General features: G+C 41.6%; 1 protein-coding gene across 4 annotated transcripts in view; it reads left to right on the top strand.

Annotated features, from left to right (window-relative positions):
* The first annotated feature begins 294 nt into the window (after window positions 1-294).
* MOCS1 (molybdenum cofactor synthesis 1) overlaps window positions 295-18,779 on the top strand; it is a 32,465-nt gene continuing 13,980 nt past the window's right edge. For 2 of the 4 annotated variants that reach the window (XM_035321373.1, XM_035321372.1), the window contains exons 1-5: window positions 295-447; window positions 6,477-6,609; window positions 7,250-7,417; window positions 13,630-13,794; window positions 18,603-18,664. In XM_035321373.1, the coding sequence (XP_035177264.1) occupies window positions 328-447; window positions 6,477-6,609; window positions 7,250-7,417; window positions 13,630-13,794; window positions 18,603-18,664 (648 nt within the window). In that variant the 5' untranslated portion in view covers window positions 295-327. Of the gene's footprint in view, window positions 448-6,476; window positions 6,610-6,971; window positions 6,992-7,249; window positions 7,418-13,629; window positions 13,795-18,602; window positions 18,665-18,779 lie in introns of those variants that run through there. The other 2 variants (XM_035321375.1, XM_035321374.1) reach the window with 2 other exon arrangements.

The following is an 18,779-nucleotide window of genomic DNA, read 5'->3' as shown; positions in this document are numbered from 1 at the left end:
TCCACCTTTTGATCACGCCTCACACAATTTCCTCAAGACTCAGGCAGGACTGAGGTGGAGGGCTGTGTTTTCACTGGGAGTGCTCTCCAGCTGTTGATGGCTGGATTTCTGTGTTTCACCGATAACTGGATTTTGCTGTTTCTCTGTCACTGTCACGACACTCGTCTTCAGGGATGGCCGACCGCCATCCCCCCCTCGCCCCCGCCGAGGGCAGCGAACTACAACCCCCGGCGTGCAGCGCGGCACGGGGCGGCCGCTCCCCGCCGCCCACGTGATGGCGGGAGGCCGGTGCCGTGCCGGTGCCCCCCGAGCGGCGGCGGTGGCCGCATGGCGGCGGCGTGGGGGCGGCGCGGGGGCTCCGCGCTCCTGCGGGGGGCGCTCGGGGCGGCCCCGGGACGCGCCTGCAGCACCGGGGCGCCCGTCAGGGCTCCCACCGGCACGGCTCAGGTGAGGGGGGGGACGGACGAGGGCTGCGGGGCAGGTAGGGGAAGGCTCTCCCGGTGCGGAGGCTGGGGGCTGCCCGAAAGGGTGCGGGGTGGCGGTGTGATAACGGGTGGGGGCAGCTGGAGCCCCGTCTCGTCCCGCAGCGGGCTGCCAGACCCGTGCTGAGTCATTTGGGGTGGTAGGAATTAATGGAGCGTGCCACCTGGGGGGGCAGCCGGCGAAGCTTGGCCACCCGTGGCTGCGTGCCCCTGCTCCGTGTGAGGGTGACATTTCAGCCTCCTGCAGCGCACCAGGGCTGCGCGCTGTCCTGACCAGGGGAGAGGTTGCACGGTGGCATTTGCTTTGCCCAGATCCGAGTTCAGTGCTCCGGCAGCGCTCGGGGCTGGGGTCTGAGCGGTCCCGCGAGCCGTGCCATGCAGTCCGCAGAGGTGGCCGGTTCTGCGCCCCCAGCCCCGCTGCAGGTCCCTCGGATCAGTTTGGTCTCCTGGTGCCCAAATGCAAGGGGAAGAGCTCCGCAGAAAGGCACAGCTGTCTAGCAGGAACAGAGCACGACATCCAGACTGATCCCAGATGGCACTTATTGATTTATTTTATTTTTCCTTGTGACTCCATGGCTGGCTTTAACAAGCACAAAATAAGCTAAAGGTACCAGCAACAGTCTTTGTGTCACCAGACCTGAATGCGTTCGCTACTGTTTAGTTATCTACCGAAAATCAAACAGGTTTGTACAATGCTTTGTTGAACTCTTACTTGGCTCAGTAATCTAGAAAGCGACACGAGTTTCTTTTTCTTTTTATTTTTCCTTAAACTGCATATATTTTAGTAAGTTCCGATCAGAATTACTTTTAATTACTTTCAATAAATCAAGTAGCTCTAGCATAACAGCCAGGAGTTCTTCTGGAAGAGCTTGATTACGATGCCCAGCTCTGAAACCCCTGTTTCCTTTGGGGCGGAAAGCCACAGTGGCTGGAGGCATGGAAGTGGTTGGGAGGTTTGTGCGTGCGGCACAGCAACTGTGACGAGTGTGCTGGAGCACTTGCTGGTACCCTGCAGGGCACGAGAACCAAGCCAATGCAAAAGCAAAGACTGTGCAAACTTCCTAACTATGTTGTGATACCTATCTACAAAGTTGTTTGTAAATTGTTTAGAAATAAAAAGAAAAACTTGAGATGATTATTGGACTGGTTAGTCCACATGTTTGAGCCTGTTAGTGTTTATGATACAGTTGTCAGTCTTAGAGGTGTGACTGTCGTGTCGTACAGGGTGTAATCCCTTCTTTAAGACCAGATAACACCAAGTAGCAACACGCGCTCTGAGAGCTGCTTTTCAGTGCTTGCTTGCCTGTGTACAAGCGTTTTTTTTGAGTAATTCACAATTAACAATGGAAAGTCTGATGCCAGCCTGTCATCTCGTACATATGATGGTACATGCCCAAATGATATTATTCAATTAAAAAAAAAAAAAAAGGATTATGTATTTTCCACTACAATAACCAAATGGCATTTGTACTTCTTTACTGTAAGCTAGAAGTTTACAGGAAAAAAAAAAAAAAAAGAGAGAGAGGTTTCTTAAGGTAGTGGGACTTCAGAGCAGTAACATAACATTAAGAAAATTAGCACCTCTTTTTTTTACCCCTTTGTAGATGTATAATTTCCAGTAATTGTCTTTGGCATCCTGCAATGAAGCTTCTTTTCCGCTTCTGCTCATGTAGATCATGTAATTCAAACATGGTTAACTGAAATTTTCTGTGATCTCAATGAAGTCTTCACCTCTGGGATAAAGGGACGAGCCCAGCTTGCCTAGAGAGGACCTGATATGGCCTTTCTTCTTGGCCAGTCGTGCCTGAAACTGTCTGTGTCCTGGAGCTCCATTTTGTGGGTAGCTGGTCAAAGTCTGCAAGCAGCGCTTTCTGTGCCAGGAGCCAGAACTGAAGCATGTTGTTTAAGGCCGACTGTTGTGCAGCAGCTGCGGAGCCATCAGAAAAACATTTGTCTTGGACTTTTCAGCTCAGACCTCATTCTGGCACTTGACCTACTTAGACCCATTTCAGCCTCTGTGGTTGTATAATTTCCAGGTTGAACAGGGACACTCTGCCACTGCTTCCCTACCCAAAACGTTAAAGGTGAGGCATGAAACAGAAGAGCTTTTGCTGAGTTGTCTCTGTGATGCTGTCCCAGAGCATGAGGCATTATACTGAGTGGACAGCGGTGATGCACAGACCAGCAGGACCACAGGCTGAAAGGGCCAGCAGGGTTTGGCAGCAGGAGCCATGCTAACGCTGATGTAAGTGCATAGGTTCTGGTGCTCCATGAGGTCTGTCCAAAAGAAATGTTTGCAAGCATTGCTGTTTGCGCACAAATATCACTGGGATAAGGTGAAGGTAGAAGGCTAGAGAAAGTACTTGATCTTCAGCTTGATAAAAAGGTGAAGTTCTACTGCTTTGCCCTTGGGTTTAACTGAGACTTTCCAGTCTCTGTCAGTTTGCGGTGGTCCTAATGGTTACTAATAATTCTGGTGGCAGCTTCCAATTTTGCTGCATTGTTAGAAGAGTTTTAGAAATTGCAGGTGAATTGGCAGGTCTGAAGGGCTGACAGCTTGTCAAAATATAGCTGCTAGGTGCAGTCATCTAAGCTCTCATTCTTTCAGTACTAGTTTAGAACATAGGATTGACAGCCCAGAGAGTGAAATTACCTTTTCCTAGATCAGTTGTAGCACACTGTGACAGCGTATACTCCTTCTATGTGCAGAAGTGTCTCCTGTCAACTGTGGAGAAGGGAATTAGGGGCTGGGGGATTATAACCATCCCTTTTAAGTGAAAAAGTTATGTGGTTGGACATTGATATGTTAGAATAGCTGCAACCACCTTCTTTCCCAACTTTAGGGAACTGAATAACCCATTCCCTGTAGCCTGGGAACTGTAGCCAGCAACTTTTGCTTTTTCTGTGCCCTGATGGCTCAGTCAGAGGCTGCAAGTGACTCTAGGTCCAGCTAACCATATTTTACCCCTTCACAAAATCATACTAACTCAACTGCCTCAGAGTGAGCTTAATCCTTGCTTTGAGTTACCAGGAAAGTAGCTGAGTTTTCACCTCTGACATTTAGTCTTCCCTAGGAAATTGATTTAAAAAGCCATGAGTCAGTTCTAGGTACAGTGGCAGATTTGGTAATACGGGATCCGCTCCTGCTGGAGCTCCACCTGGATACTCCTGAACTCATCATGGGTGTCTCCTAATTCCTCCTTGCTGACATCAAACTGGACAAAAACTGTACTAACAGCTTAAAAATTCCATCCTTAGTTGCTCTTTCCTCCCAGGCAAACCCATCTCTGTATATGACGGGAAGCTTACGGAAAGAAGTTCCAGTAGCTCCGTAAAACTTTTGTTTTTAACCATTCCCGTTTTGCAAGTATCGTGCAGCAAGAGAGAAAAGTTGTTATTTCCAACAGGAACTGTAAGGAATATTAACACCAGCTGCCTGGTGAGTGCCTGTTCTTTAAATACTGCTTCTTGAAGGTAAACTTCAGAGTAATTACTGAAGGTCTGTGTTATTCCGCATGTAAGTCCTTTCACTTTAGTTTTCTTGTCTGTAGCAACCACCCAGCCACCCACGTAGATGGCAGACCCAGGAACGGAAGGAACCATTGCTTCCTGCATCCCACGCCATTGAAAGTTTCTTCATGAAAATAGGAAATTACTTTAAGCACATTATTGTCTTTGAAAAGAAAGTATGCTGTTTTGGCATCCATTTTATAAATTCACTAGTTTCCCTGTCCTTGCAAAGGACAGCGTGTCACTTCTGTTCTTGCCTGTAGTTCTCACTCTAAAACAGAGAAGCAGGAGGTTGACACTCTTCTGCCTTCAAGTGCTGTAGGTAAGGAAGCTTGATCGTGCAGAAGGTGGAAAAATGAGTGACTAAAAGAAAGAAGGGAGGAGTACTCCTACAAGAAGGACTAAACTCTTAATAAGCATGAGTGCTTTCCCCCTCGAATATGGTCACCTTTCTAAAGTGATAGGAAGCAGAACATCAGAAATCCAACCTGGCCATAAAGCAGTGTGGTTTTCAAAGGAAATGCTGTATTGTGGGTTTCAATGAAAATACTTTTGTGTTATGATTTTTGAGATTGCCAGTATTTAAAATGTCCTCAGGTTTAGTCTGTTCAGGGTTGAGATTTCTAATTGGAGAACAACTAGAGTTGAAGTCTGAATATTTAGCAGGGCTTTTTTACAGCTTGTATTCTCAGAAATTTTCAGACTAAGTACAGAAGAACCAGCATTTCTAACAAAGTTGCCAGCTTTTGATTTCCTGGGGAAAGCAGAGCAGTAGAGAACTTGCAAATAATCCCAGGTGCCCAGGCTGCAGCAGTTCCCCAGTGAGATTAAAAACCATGAATTGTTCTGCCTGTGCACATGTGAAAAGATTCCTGTTCACCTGCCACCGTGTGCGTACATCCTAGGGTACGAACATATGAGCAGTGTGCGTGCCTGAGGGTTGATCGATTTTTGCAGCTCTTGTCGCTGACATCTTGGGTTCTGCTGAGGAGGGAAGGCCGGGCCTGTGGAGGACTGGTTTTCACCACTTGGAGGTCTCTCGTTGTGGTTGTTGAGAAACAGAAACTGAAGGAGATTTTTCTTCTGGCAGAAGAGCAATTACTTGGAAACTAGGACCGCTGTTTTATCAGGGTTGAGCAGATGCTTTCTGGGCTCTGCGATCAGCCACTTTGTGTCTCCTTTATCTTCTGTAGCCCTTCCATGACCAAAGTTACTCTTAGAGATCTTCTTATCTAACCACAAACCCATTTGGATCGAGAAGTGTAGTAAATTGTTTAAAGGCTGGTGGGATGATTGTGCTGCCAAGAAACACTCCTTATGCTACTAAGGTCAGCAGCAACCGTGGTGTTGGCTCAGCTGGAGTCAACATTGCTTCAGCTGCTGGAGGCTGAACTTGGGCCTTCTCCCCAGGTGACCTTTGCTGACTGGCCTGTGTGCTCACCATGGCTATCCTCTGCCTTCCACCCACCCCGACTCATAGAAATGCTTTCATAATAAAATATTTTGAGGGAAGTTACCTGGGTTATTTAACGCTATAGCTGACTATTTGGGCTATTTCTGAACACTCTGCAGGATGAACTTCCTGTGGTTGCTACTGATGATGACCAGAGCCAGGGAGGTGATGGCCACGGCTGTGTTTGTTTCTGCCCAGTCCCTTGGCGTTGTCCCATATTGCCAATTTTAGCATGGTTGGAGATTTCACAGGTCTGTTTTGCTCCAGATGGAAATTGTGAGTTTTGCTCAGTTAAGCAGTGTCAATACTAGCTGATGCGTCATTTTGTCCTGCTCTTCATTCTGCATTTTAGATTTCTGTTAAAGCTTTACTTAACCCTTTACCTACTGCGGCTTACCAAGACTAGCAAGTGTGATTTTGACTGGGGGTGCAATTCTGTGGCTGAATTTTTTACCTTCACGTTTATATTTTTTCTTAACTTTTTAAAAACCACTGTATCCAAAAATGGTTTGATGGGTGCTTTGTCACTGGAGATGAAGCTCACTGTACTTCCAGGAATCCTTTGGCTTTCCACTGATTTTCTTGGCTAGCTATTCAGTGTTTTTGCTTGGTTTTGTTTGTTTGTTTGTTTTTGTGTGTGATTAACAAGGTCACAGTGAAGGTGGTTCCTTCCAGCAGGGTTCTTGTATCATTGGCTCTAGCTAGCAAAGAGACAAAGCAAAGCTGCCTTCTATTCTGCACAACAAGCCTAAAGCACCTGTGGCAAAGTGGCTATATCTTAAAATGTACAGGGAAAATTTGTAGTACTAGTCCATGGAATTAAGTAGGGTGTGAAAATTAGTCCCTAAATGTCTGGGTTTGGCCATGAAGAGAAAACATTTTTATTTTTTTTTCTTGTATTGCTGTCCTGACTGAGGAGAGGAAGGAATGGGATAATAATTATCATTTGAGTTCAAAGTTAATATTTATACATCAAGTTTGTAATAAGGATAGCTATTCAAATGTTTAGATCTATCTTATTTTCTTTCCAGGAACTGGAAAGCTCAGGAAGAGGACGTTTTCTACTGGAACATGCTGCTCCCTTCTCTGCTTTTTTGACAGACAGCTTTGGGCGTCAGCACAACTATTTGCGAATTTCTTTGACAGAGAAATGCAACCTCAGGTGTAAGTGTCTGCTTTTTTGCATAAAGCTCTTAGGCACCAGTAGATAGAAACATTGTGCAAATGCCAAGAATTACTGCTGTGTTAGCCATATGTTGTATTTCTCATCTTGGCAAAACAATGGTATGATAATTAGAAATCAATTCAGGGCTGAACTGCTGATAGGATGGGGAAGCAGGAGCAAGACTCAGGATCTGCCAAAGGCAGGTCTTTCGTCAGACTTGGCATGGTTTGGATGATAGTGTTCATGGCTGTTTGTATACCATATCTAAAGTATGAGATAAGCATGAGAGCTTATACCTAGACAGTCCCACAATTACATTGACAAAGTCTGCAGCAATATTCCCATTTTTGCCAGGTCAGATTGGTGTCTGTTTGAATGCAGGTAAGATAGAAATAAGGTCAGCTTTTCCTTTGAAGTGGTTCTATTTTAATTTAAAGACCCATCAAATGAGTCTCGGGTTTTCTTTTGAAACAAGGAAATTGCTTGTAAGATTTGATGTATGGTCTTATCTGTATTTAGGAAAGGCAGAGTCAGATGACATCTGCTACAGGCAGTTGCACTTTGTGCGTTTTGCATATCAGTGTTAGACTGACTGCTCTTGAATATTTTGGTTCATGTATTCTGCATTCTTTCTTTCAGGTCAGTATTGTATGCCAGAGGAAGGTGTCCAGCTAACTCCAAAATCAGAGCTACTTACTGCTCAGGAGATAATCACCCTAGCCAGACTGTTTGTGAAAGAAGGTGTAGAGAAGATCCGACTGACAGGAGGAGAGCCACTTATCCGACCCGATGTGGTTGATATTGTAGGTGAGTTAATAAATAAGCTGTATTTCAGAGTGGCTTGCTATATATTTGTCTGCTTATATGCCTATAAATACCTACTAATATAGTCCCACAACCTGAAGAGCATATGTGAATTGGTGGTGCTTTTTCCCAACACTGGGAAATGTAAGGTAGCTCCCATTAGAAAACATCCAGTTCTGCTCTTTTGCTTAGATAGAACTTGTCACTTCATAATGTAACAGTTGAACTTATGCATTGCCTTCATATTCAACATCTGTTAGAACACCTTGCAGTTATGCAGCATAGGGGTGCAAAATCTAGAACTGATTTGACCAGGTCCTGATGGAGGAAGAAGAGGTGATACTTTTTTAGAAACTACAAGACAAAACAGGTTTCTGTTTGTTTGTTCAATGTCACCTGTTCATCTGTGTTTAGTCAGTAATGGCAGGAAGGTCTGTGCTTTTATAGTTTAAGAATGTATGCTTCAATGGAAGATAAATTAGCAGATAAACCTTTTGAAGTCTATCTCCTTTTGATTTACGTAGTGTTGATTGACTGCGTCAGCTTTTATCTCGAGCTAGTTTCTTTATAACTTGTACGAAGTTTTGTATATTATGGACATTACAACAGCTTGGTGTAGTAGTAATATATTAGATTACAGCTCTGATGGTAGGTGTGCTTCGCCATATTGTAGGCCGTGGAACTTCTGTTTCTGGAAGTGTACTCCTGTAAGTGCTGAAGATAAGGAGGGGTTAATACAGAATGTGAAGGTCTTGAGAAGTGTAGAGTTCCTGCTGATAGACTGGACTTTGCTGCATGCAGTAGTTGGTCTCTGTTCCTGCCATGTTTTGTTCAGAGCAGTGTAGTATACAGAGCTGGGAAAAGCACAGCTGGAGTGAGCTGGCGTGAGCTCTGCTTGAATCTCGGTTGTGAGGAGTTCCAAACCTGTACTAACTTCACCTTTTTGGAACTCTGTGGAATAGCATCCTCTTGGGTATTTAACCCATGCATGATAATTTATTTGTATTTAGGATTGAGAGTTGTGTGCCTTTTAAGAAGTATGGTGCTTGTGTTTCTTGCAATAAAAGGTATAATTATTTTTAGCCATCATTTTCTAGCCAAAAGGGGAGCAGACTTAAAAAATTTAATAAATCTTCTTTAGCTGGATGTAGAATGTTGGCATGAAAACGAATTGAAATCAATACCATTGTCTATTTAGTGCAGTTTTCTTCGCTAGTACTTGTACCTTTTTGATTTATCAGCAGTAGCTGATGGCTTTTTATGCTCAGCACTACCACTTCAATGTTAAAGGTGGACGTTGAGTAGCCAGTTGGATGCAAAATAATTCTGTCATTGCTACAGTTCTGAACCATTGATATTGGAACGGTCAAAAGCTTGTTTTATTTTAGTGCAGTGATAGCATTTTCAAAGACTTATTTTTATGGCTAAAGGAGGGAGACAGATCTTTTTGAATCACTGGACTTTAATTATTCTGCCTGTGTTCTTGTTCACAGTTGAATTCTGACAGAATCATAGTAGTCATTTTACTAATAGATGAAAGTAGTCATCTTGAGGTAAAGGTAATGGATGTTAAGATGATTGTACTGTTGCATTAGTTCATTTTGTAATGAATTTATATTAGCCTGGCTGTTTTTTCTCAGCCATGTTAAAAACTTAGAAAATAAAGTCTGTATACACTTATTCTCTTCTACAACTGTGTACTGTGGCGCACGTTTGGGATCAAGAGAAAGTTGTCAAAACTGAATAGATCACATGTAACAGCTAGGGGAAAATTCACTGAGGCAAAACAATTCCAAAAATGTTTCCTGCAAGATTTGGAGAATGCAGTTTTATTGAAGCCATATTGTCACAAGATCATTACAAAACTGTACCAGAAGTGGGCATCTCAAACGCTGAAGATCTCTGCTTTGTAATAGTATCTCAAGAAATAAACGCCTTATTTTGTAACCCGTGGTTGTCACAGTGTACTGCAAGCAACAAACAAAAATGTTTGATCCATCCTGTGCCCAAGTGGCAAGAGCTGTGCTTCTCTAGAAGGCAGTACATTCCTTAATGGCGGTACATTCCTTAAATGAGTTACTGCTGCAGGCCTAAAACTGCAAAGTCTCTGTACTTTGTGTTTTCCGGTTCTTGGGCAAGAATTGAAGAAGCAAAAATTGTGCATAATCAGTACTAGCGGAATTTCAGGACTTGTGGTTCCTTTAACAGGCTAGTAGGAAAATCTTGGCTGACGTAGAAGGAAGCTGAGGCACAATCAGAAGTTCTGCTTTGTTTATCTAGTGATTCCATGAGTGTCTTTGAATTCAGTATTTAGTCTGAAATACAAACTGTAGTGGATTACACAGTTCTACTGTACTTTGAAAAGCCTACTTGTGGTTACATAGGAAGAAACTGCTGGGCTTAAGATCCAAAGACTTTATTGTCAAGAATTTGAGTTCAGGTTTTCTGAAACAGTCTGAGATTGAAACTGTTAATAGAACCTGGGGTGGTGCTATTAATTTTCATGTTGCTGTGCTGTAATGCCCATAGTTCCAACCACTCTATTAATTCCTTGTTTAATGTCAACTTGCCCTTGCGGGACTATTTTTTGTTTGTTTGTTTTATTACTCTTTGAAATACGTCTCCATTGTTAAGGTGTCATTACCCCGGTCAGGTCTTTCTGACTTCAACAAGCTTGCTGATAAAATCAGTATATAGAATTCAGTTCTGGCACGTGCAAGTCTGTTCGTGGCTTTTTGTGGCTCTGACCTACATTTCTTTTTTGTTGGAGTGCCAAGATGTGCAAAATATTCTACGCTGTTAATTGTATGTTGGAGTAAATGAATTGCTCTTCCTAGAAGCTCTTTGAAAACTGCTAGCATTTGCCATAAGTGATGGTCCTCTAACTCCAGCCTCAGTGCTCTTGTATGGAAGCAGTTTACCTAGTAAATAATGTCAAATTATGACATTTTTGAAAATCTGATTGCCAACGATATTGGGAAAAAATGGTTAGTAAATGCTTACTGTGCTGTTCATTTATTATCGTGTCGTATAGGAAAATGTTCTTCAAACTAGTAGAACATCAGTTTTAGAATCCCAGAATGGGTAAAAACAATAGTCATGATAAGGTTGTAGTAGCAAAATCCCTGACCATTTGACTCTATTTAAATTTTAATTAAAATGGGTGTTCAGATCTCAAATGATTTACTTTTAGCTCTGTATTACAATATTCCATATACATATAAACGTGAAATAAGATAGCTAAAACAGCCTTTCTAAGACTCACAGGTTTATTGCCCAAAAGCATACATTAGACTGTAAAAACTGAAGGTTTCAAAATTGTGTTACTGACTTGTTTCTAATGTTTCTTAGAGTTTGGATACTTAAGTCCCAGCCATGTCTGATGTTGCAGATGGTTTATGGAAGCTAACTACAATGCCTCAGGTGGTGAATTGTGTTGAGATTTAAGCTAGGTTTGTTCTCAGCAAGCATCTCTCTTAGCCATAAATGATCTGTGGAACACCAGTAAAGCTCATGAATATTAATGCTAGGTTATTACTACCATATTTTCCTAATTCTCAGACTCAAGCTTTTTGTTGCTGTTGTTTCAATGAGCAAAAGTGATTTGAAGGTACTGTAGGAGACGAGGCCATTGAGAGGCCGTCTACAATTCCTTTAGAGTATTGCAAGTCACCTTTTACTGCGTGCACATTCATAAGCTCTGACTCAGCAGCTAACGCTTGCTGAAAGCCCTGTCACCTCCTAGTGACTGCCAGAACCATGCACGTTCATTTGAGGCTTTTCTGAAGCGGCTGATAATGCAATATGGAATCCATCTCCCCTGGGGTACTCTAAACTTAAATTAGTGCTGGGCTTAACCTGCAATCGCTGTTTATTATCGTCTGAGAAGTGCACCTCTCCACTGACAAAATCATTTTCCAGGGCGGGCTTTTTATAGCAGCATACATATTTCCAGAGTGAAGCTGTGCAGGGTACATTTGTTAATGCACGTATTAGGAGATAAAAATACCTTCTCTGGGCTCAGTCAAGAGAAATATAATTGAATAAACTGCTGGAGGAGAATATAAAAGAAACTCATGTATTTAAGGAGATGCTTCTGATTTAACCAAAAATGTAAATGTAAAAAGCTTTACTTGATGGCTTGAGCTGCACAAATAAGTTTTTATCTTCATGCTATTGAATTATAGCATCTGTTCTGTTTCCTGTTCTACTTGATAGTTTTATCAATTGCATCTGCTTATGCTGATTGTTGCTAAAGCACTCAGCAACCGGACTTAAACAGGTAAAAGGTGAGTTACAAAATTAGGAAATCTCTTTAATCCGTTTTGAGATTCGAGGTCAACAACGACAAGAAAAAAGCATCTGCAGATGTTCCACTTGCCTAAACAGTGTACTGACTGGTTCATTTCAACCTGTTGGTCATAGTGCTAAGTCTCCATCTCCAGTTTCTCATAGTTGGGTTCTATCCAAATTACTACAGATGGTTCTGCATATTAGTGTATTTTCAGTGCCTCATCCTGTATCTCGTCCAGGCCTGGGAGGAAGAAAATGCATTGATGAGAGCTGCTGCTGCCTGCACTAAGTGACCTAAAGAGCTTGTGCTTTTTTTTTTTTTTTTTTTTTTTTTTTTTCATTTTAAGGCCGCAGCATGCTGTTTTATTCTATGCCTGTATGCATTTTACTTTTCTAGCAGTGAAGCCTGTAGGGCAGCTTGTTTTTTCTCTCTCTTAGAAATGTAAGGATTTTGTGTGTTCTGAGGCTGTAAATAAAAGTAGTGGTGTTCATGTCCTCTGCTGTCTAAAAGACAAGGTTGCTAATGTTAGCTAGTATTAAATGATTTTTTTGCAAACTTTGGCCAAGAGCACTTATCCTCCAGGAGAAGGTTATTCTTGGTCAGTGGGGAGGATTTTGCGGGGTGAGTAGAAGAATGCCAGAAAAAAAAATTGGTTCTCAGTAAAGACTGCTCTTATGTTACGGTGTTAGGCTCCAAATATCTGTACAGGGCTCTTAATCATGATGCAAAATGCTGCTGCTGTAAACTTCAGCATCCTTGGTGTCATCCTGCTTGTCCCATTCCAGAGTTCTGGGTCAAGCGTAGGCTGAATATTTTTGAGAGCAGCTGGGAAATGAAATAAAGCAGAAGTAAAACCCTTATCAGCATGGACAAATAGAGGTAAAATAGGCAGTGAAGAAGGGACTATGAAATATTTGTGTTGTAACTAAAGCTGCCCTAAGAATAAGGGTTCTTAAAATATTTTTCATGTAATTAGAGTTGGAGCTATGAGAGAAGGGGGGAGGGAAAATAAGGAAAGAAAATGACTTTGCTTTGGGTATGCTTCCGTGAGTGGTTTATGAGGTTTAGGATTTTTTTTTCCTATTAGTTCTTGTACTGATAACTGGGGGTTTGAAAGGCTGCCTTCTGGAAATCTGATATGCTGAGGATTTCCTCATCTAGTTTATGAGGAGGCAGCTATTTTTAAATCTCATGCTATTAACTGTTTCTTATGTGGTTTGGTTTTGTTTTGAGTGTCTTGCATTAGCCCTCTTCAGTTGGCTGGGGTGCTTTTGTGGGTAATGGAAAGATTTCAGCTGTCAAGTGCTTCTGTACACTGGGCGTTACAAATTCTCTGTAATGGTCTGATGTGCTGACTTTTTCTGTCTGGTTGGGACTATACGTGCTATTTCTCCTGGCAGTTTAAAGTCACAACTGTTGGCAGCTACCTGTAGGTTAGGACTGTTTTTTTCTGAAGCATAACAGGATAAATGTTGCTACGTAAATGCAGCTAGTTGCAGGTGTCAGGTGTGAAAGAGATGGCTTATTATTATTATTATTACAGAGCACAGAATTCAGATTGCAGGGCTAGATTGAAGAAAAAGTGGTAAAAAAAAAAAAAGATCAGAAGCCTTCTGTCACTGAAGTAGCTGTTTAAGAAACAGAACAAAATTAGTGTGTGTTTTCAACGTTCTTTATAACCAGTTTTGCTTGCAACCAACTGCTGTCGTTTATACCTTCTGAAATGGGTTTGTGTTAAAATGGGTCTCTTAAACCAGCACAGCTGAAAGAAGGCTGAAATGCTGGTGTCCATGGTTTCCACACACCCTCAGTGAGTTCTTCTGTTTCATAAATCTTTTGGATTTTTCCATGTATCTTACAGTTGAGTTAATACTTCTGCTAAAGTGTTCCTTTTATTTTCCTTTTTGTTTTGTTTTCCTAGGTCAACTGAACAAGCTGGAAGGGCTGAAAACCATTGCCATCACAACCAACGGGATCAACTTAGCCAGACTGCTGCCCCGACTGAAGGAGGCAGGCGTGAATGCCGTTAACATTAGCCTGGATACTTTGGTCCCAGCTAAATATGAGTTCATTGTCCGGAGGAAAGGTACAGGCTTGTCACCTAAGGCAATGTTGTTAACACTTGCAGTAATGTGAGTTGCTTGGTATGTCTTTCACATTCAGTTGTTTTGGGAAAGAAATGAGTTACTATCATTTTGAGGCTAGGGAAAACAACCTCCATGAGCAATTTTGATGGCGACTTTGTTTCTGCGATCCTTAGAGAGGCAGAACCTCTTCAGTCAGAGCTGGTAGGGGAGGAGAGGGTCAGCTCACTCACAGGCAGTGGGACTGTGCCTGCAGCTGCCAGTAACTGGCTGAGTAACAGTAATGGAAATTAAGAGGACTCTGCAAATCTTGTGCTGGTCTCATGCCACTGTTCTTTAACACTGTTCAAAGAGCAGGTTTTCCCACTATAGCAGCCAAGGACTAATAATATGCCACAAAAATTAAATTCTTTGTCACAAATAGCAGCAGTTTCTGAAAGTTACGTCTGGGAAGTGCCAGCTGTGGTTTCATTTGTGATTAGTGGTGTTCCCTACAGCCCTACATTTTAATAGAACTAAAATAAACTGCCTGAGTTCATTTGAGGAGGGATGCTAGCTTTGTAATTCCTCTCTAATTGAGCTAGTAATCCCAAACACAGTTTCAAAAATGCTTAGATGTGTCCAGTGTTACCCATTCTTGTTTAAATGAATCCTAAAGTTCCTCATGAAGTTCAGCATAGATATTTGGGCTTCCTTCCTGCCTAAAACTGATACGGTCTTGTATCATTCTGCTTCTGTGTAGTAAGGTAACTTTTGTCAGTCTGTGAACTTGTAATTCAGGCAAAACTTCCAGGTAGCCACTAGATGGTGCAACAACCTAAGCTAAGTGTGTGGCAAGAGCTGAACAAATCTGGGATGCTGTGAGAAGTAATTTCAACACTTCACAGAATCACTCCGCTATCAAATTGAATTTCTGCTGACAGGTGTAGAAAGGGCTTCTTGTCTACAGTCTCTCTGAGAGTGCTTCTTCAGGTTTCTACTTCACGGTGCAGAAATCTGTTCCTGTCACAAATCTGACCGGAACAGTATCCTTCCAGCTTAGGCTGTTTTATTAATGTGATTGCCATGACACCATGGCATAATTGGCATGCAGAGAAATATCTGGGAGTATCTAATCACAAGCAGGTGTTGACTGTGCTCTTTTCTTCTGCTCTCTGCATTTGAATGTTACCTGATTTGTGACATTCACTGGAAACAGCCCCGCATTGCTACTGCAGTGGCAAATACCTACATATATAAATGTTCTCTTCTTCCCCTCTTTAAAGAAAAAAAGGACTTTAACCACAAAGAGTGAAATTGCTCACATAAATAGCATAGAGAATGAACAGGGAAACTTTGGAGTCAGTATTTTTTAAAGAGGAAAAATAAAGACTCCAGATTTTTTTTTATCAAGATCAGGTTAAAAAAATAGCAATGCTGAGTGGTTTTATATATTTTTTTCCTTTTGTTAAGGGCTGAAATTATGTAAAAAATATTTTTAATTGTTTTTGAGGGTTTTTATTTAATAGGAGATTTCCAAGTATGGAATGAGCAGAGAATAAAGCGTCTGCCGTACTGTGCTACCCTGTCTCGTGTGGCAGTTCCAGAGGCTTCAGGATATAGCTGTATTAAGGTGAGAGGGATTCCTGGTCATAGACTCCAACAGTCTGGTAATTTCTGCGGAAGGCAAAGGTTTCATCTAAGTGGAGATACCCAGGAACTCAAGAAACTTGAAATAATTTTTTTCTGCTCCTCTGGAAACTCATTCTAGGGTTTTGATTTTGTATCTTTAATGCAGGTGACCTGCATTACACCTGCTTTTATTCCCAGATGGTTGGGGTATAGAGAACAGCTGTGAGATGATCAGAGAGATCACTGATGAGTGAAAGCAAATTAGAGGACCATAATATTTCTACTATTCCCTATCTACTGCATTCCAAGAGATGAACAATTGAAAAATATTTGGCACTGCATGAAGCCGGTCTAACCTGCTTCACATCCTGTCCCCTCTTCTTGTTCAGTACAAAGAAAATGAAATAATATTTTACTGTAATTGGATCATTAAACATTGGCTTGAATCCCTTGTTCCTGCAAGGATGAAATGCTGGGAGGTGTTGTCCCACATGGGATAGTTCTAGATGTGGTGAAGAATCTCTGCAGAATCCTGCTTACAAGCACCGTAACTGTGCTAAAGTTGGCTAAGGGTATGCTTTCAGAAGAAATCTGAAAAGGTGAAAATACGGAAAATTTTTATTGGCTGGAGCAGGGGATGGGTTGTAATTTTGAACTGTAAAATAAAATGTTGAGAATTTTTCTGTGTCTGGACAATCTTTCCTGACACAGTGACATCTAGTATTCATTTCTGCTCTCATGTATTGAAATATTTTTGATTTATTCTGTTTGCAGTTCCATTACCACATAAGGATTTTGAACTAGAAAGGAAGCTTCAACAAGTACTTTATGGCAATACAAATAAACTCCTAACAGCTTTCCGTAAAGAAAAATAGAAAACAGTTAACTTTAAAATATGAAATGCAGTTACAGATTTATTTATTACTCTATCAAATTTTTATTTTAAATAATTACCCTGCTCCCTAAATCTTTTAGTGGAAACAAGCTCGTAAGTTTTGTTAATCAAAGTAATCAAAATAACTTCTTTTTTTTTGGTAGAGGCTTTTGACAGATGTTATAAACAGCATTTTTGTGCTAGAGTAGTAAGAGGTAAGAGACTGAACTGGTTAGAACATTAATTTGGATGCATTGCCAGCTGTAATCTTCTTCCATACCTTTACATGCCTACTTGTTTGGGGTTTTCTGTTTTGTTTTTGATGCTCACTAGTGATTGCTTTCTGTCCTTTTTAGTTGATTTCAATCTCACCTTTCTGCAATCCTGAAGTTGCACGTAGGGTTTTGTGAGCTGTTGCAGAGCTTTTTGATCCCATTCGTGGCTCTGGGATGCACTTAGAGCAATGTGTCAGCTCTCGTGCCATGTTCAGCCCATAAGCTTGTTTAATTGGAAGGAAAGCTACCACCAGTGCTGCAAACTTCCTGGGTGCATGCAAAACACGTAGGTGATGGAGAAGGGTGACAAGTTATAACTTCAAACAGTTGTTTGCAATAGTTACTTTACTGTCCCCTCCTTGCTTTTCACCTCTCTTTTTGCAGCCAGGAGTAGCATTGTGACCTGTTTGTACAATAGTTAGCATTTTCCGTTTTCCTGTGTCTGTGCTTGATAATATCTTTACCAACCAGGAAGCAGTTAAGTGAAAGCTACGTGTCTCTCCTTTTTGTTCTCATCTGGAACACGTCCAGTATCACGTATGCACAGAATATTATTAAGTGAGCTATTTTTATTGAAGCTGTGTTCTTCTCAGTAGAGAACCTGAGTTTCCACTAGATAAGAGATAGGGAAAGAAGGGTGATGGACCTACCCAGAAAAAGGTATGAATAGCAACAGCACAGGGATTATCAGCACAAACTTCTGAAAGATATTGCCCTTTTGCTAGTATATTTGCTGTTGGAGGCTACAGCTGTGGGAGGAGTTGCTCAGTCTCATACAGTGGTTTGTCACCTGAGGTTGGGGTGCAAAAGAGGGAGGGTGCTTAGTCAAGTACATAACTGGTTAGGAGAGATGTTCACAAACACAATACTAGCAGCTGTGCACATCTACTCATCAGAAACATACCCAATGGTCAGTAGCTTTCTATTTCATTCTTGCTACTATCACCTTGTTTCTCTGCCAGCTGGTGAGTGTGGCAGGGAAGGAGCGATATGTCAAATCTTAAAGTGATATCTCAATGAAAGGTCTTAACTTTAAAGTTGACAGAAGGTGTGGTTTGAATGAGGTGATTAAGAGGTTTCCCTAAAGGCCTTTGGAATCTTGAAATTGCATACCTCCTTTCTTTTTTCTTCCCTGTTTAGGAGGTGCATGCAGGTGGAGAAAGTACTTGCTCTTAATTAACTCTATCACCATGTCTGGGAGCAGTTGACAGGTATAGACCATGCTAAAGGGTAGTGTGAGTCTGGGCACTTCATTCCTTGAAGTCACTGCAGCTTTTGACATATTTAATTTGTCTTCAAGGGTCAAAGGCCGACTAAGTTGCTTTCCTAAATGCTCTGACCAATGCCCCCCCCCATTGTGGTCACCAAATCCACGTGTTCAAAGTAGTCATAAAATGATGATCCTGTAAAACGCTGCTTGTGAACTCTAAAGGATCATAAGTAGCTTTGGGAAGCCAATTTCATCTGTAGGTAGGGATGAAGAGGGACTGGGGGACTTTTGTTTGTTCCTAACTCTGCTCCTCCCCATGTGCACTTTTAGAAAGATCCTTTAAAATTCACTTAGCAACGCTGTAAGTATCTGATTTAGACCAGTGAGATTCTCTTCTTTTAGCAAAGACACATGTGCTATTATTATCAAATAAACATGAATTTAGTATTCTTTCTTTGTTGCATCTGGAGGCAATTCACAAATGTTTGCCACTCCCTTTAAGAAGGACATAATACAAGGCAAAGCTGAAGTATGGGGAACTGGAGAGTCATATGTTAATGATATATGGATGTCCAAAGATGCAAAAAAGCATCCAAATATTTTTGACACAAATTACTAGTTAAAAAAATCAGTCTCACTGACTTGACCACAGTAACACTGGCAGCCTTTAGGGGAGGGAGAGTGCTTATCTAAAAAGTCTCTTTACTTGCAGCTCTTCTTACTTTTAAAGCCATACATTCTGAATTGGATTGTTTTTTATTTGTCATCCTTTTGTCCTCTACCTTCTGTTGTGTTCTGTTTTTATACAAGAAAAATGATTTTATCCCTTCTATATCTTAGGCTTTCACAAGGTAATGGAAGGAATCCACAAAGCTACTGAACTTGGCTACCGTCCTGTTAAGGTAAAGGCAAAGCTTATTTACTCTGGAACTGTTGTTTTACTGTAACTTGTGATAAAAGTTACAGCTCACCTGATGAGGAATTTGTTCCCACCTCTCTGATTAATTTTTGGTCATT

Source organism: Oxyura jamaicensis, chromosome 3 (genome assembly GCF_011077185.1).
Source record: "Oxyura jamaicensis isolate SHBP4307 breed ruddy duck chromosome 3, BPBGC_Ojam_1.0, whole genome shotgun sequence".
NCBI lineage: Eukaryota > Metazoa > Chordata > Aves > Anseriformes > Anatidae > Oxyura > Oxyura jamaicensis.
The sequence above is the reverse complement of the archived record's forward strand: the minus strand, read 5'-3'. Positions and strand labels throughout refer to the sequence as shown.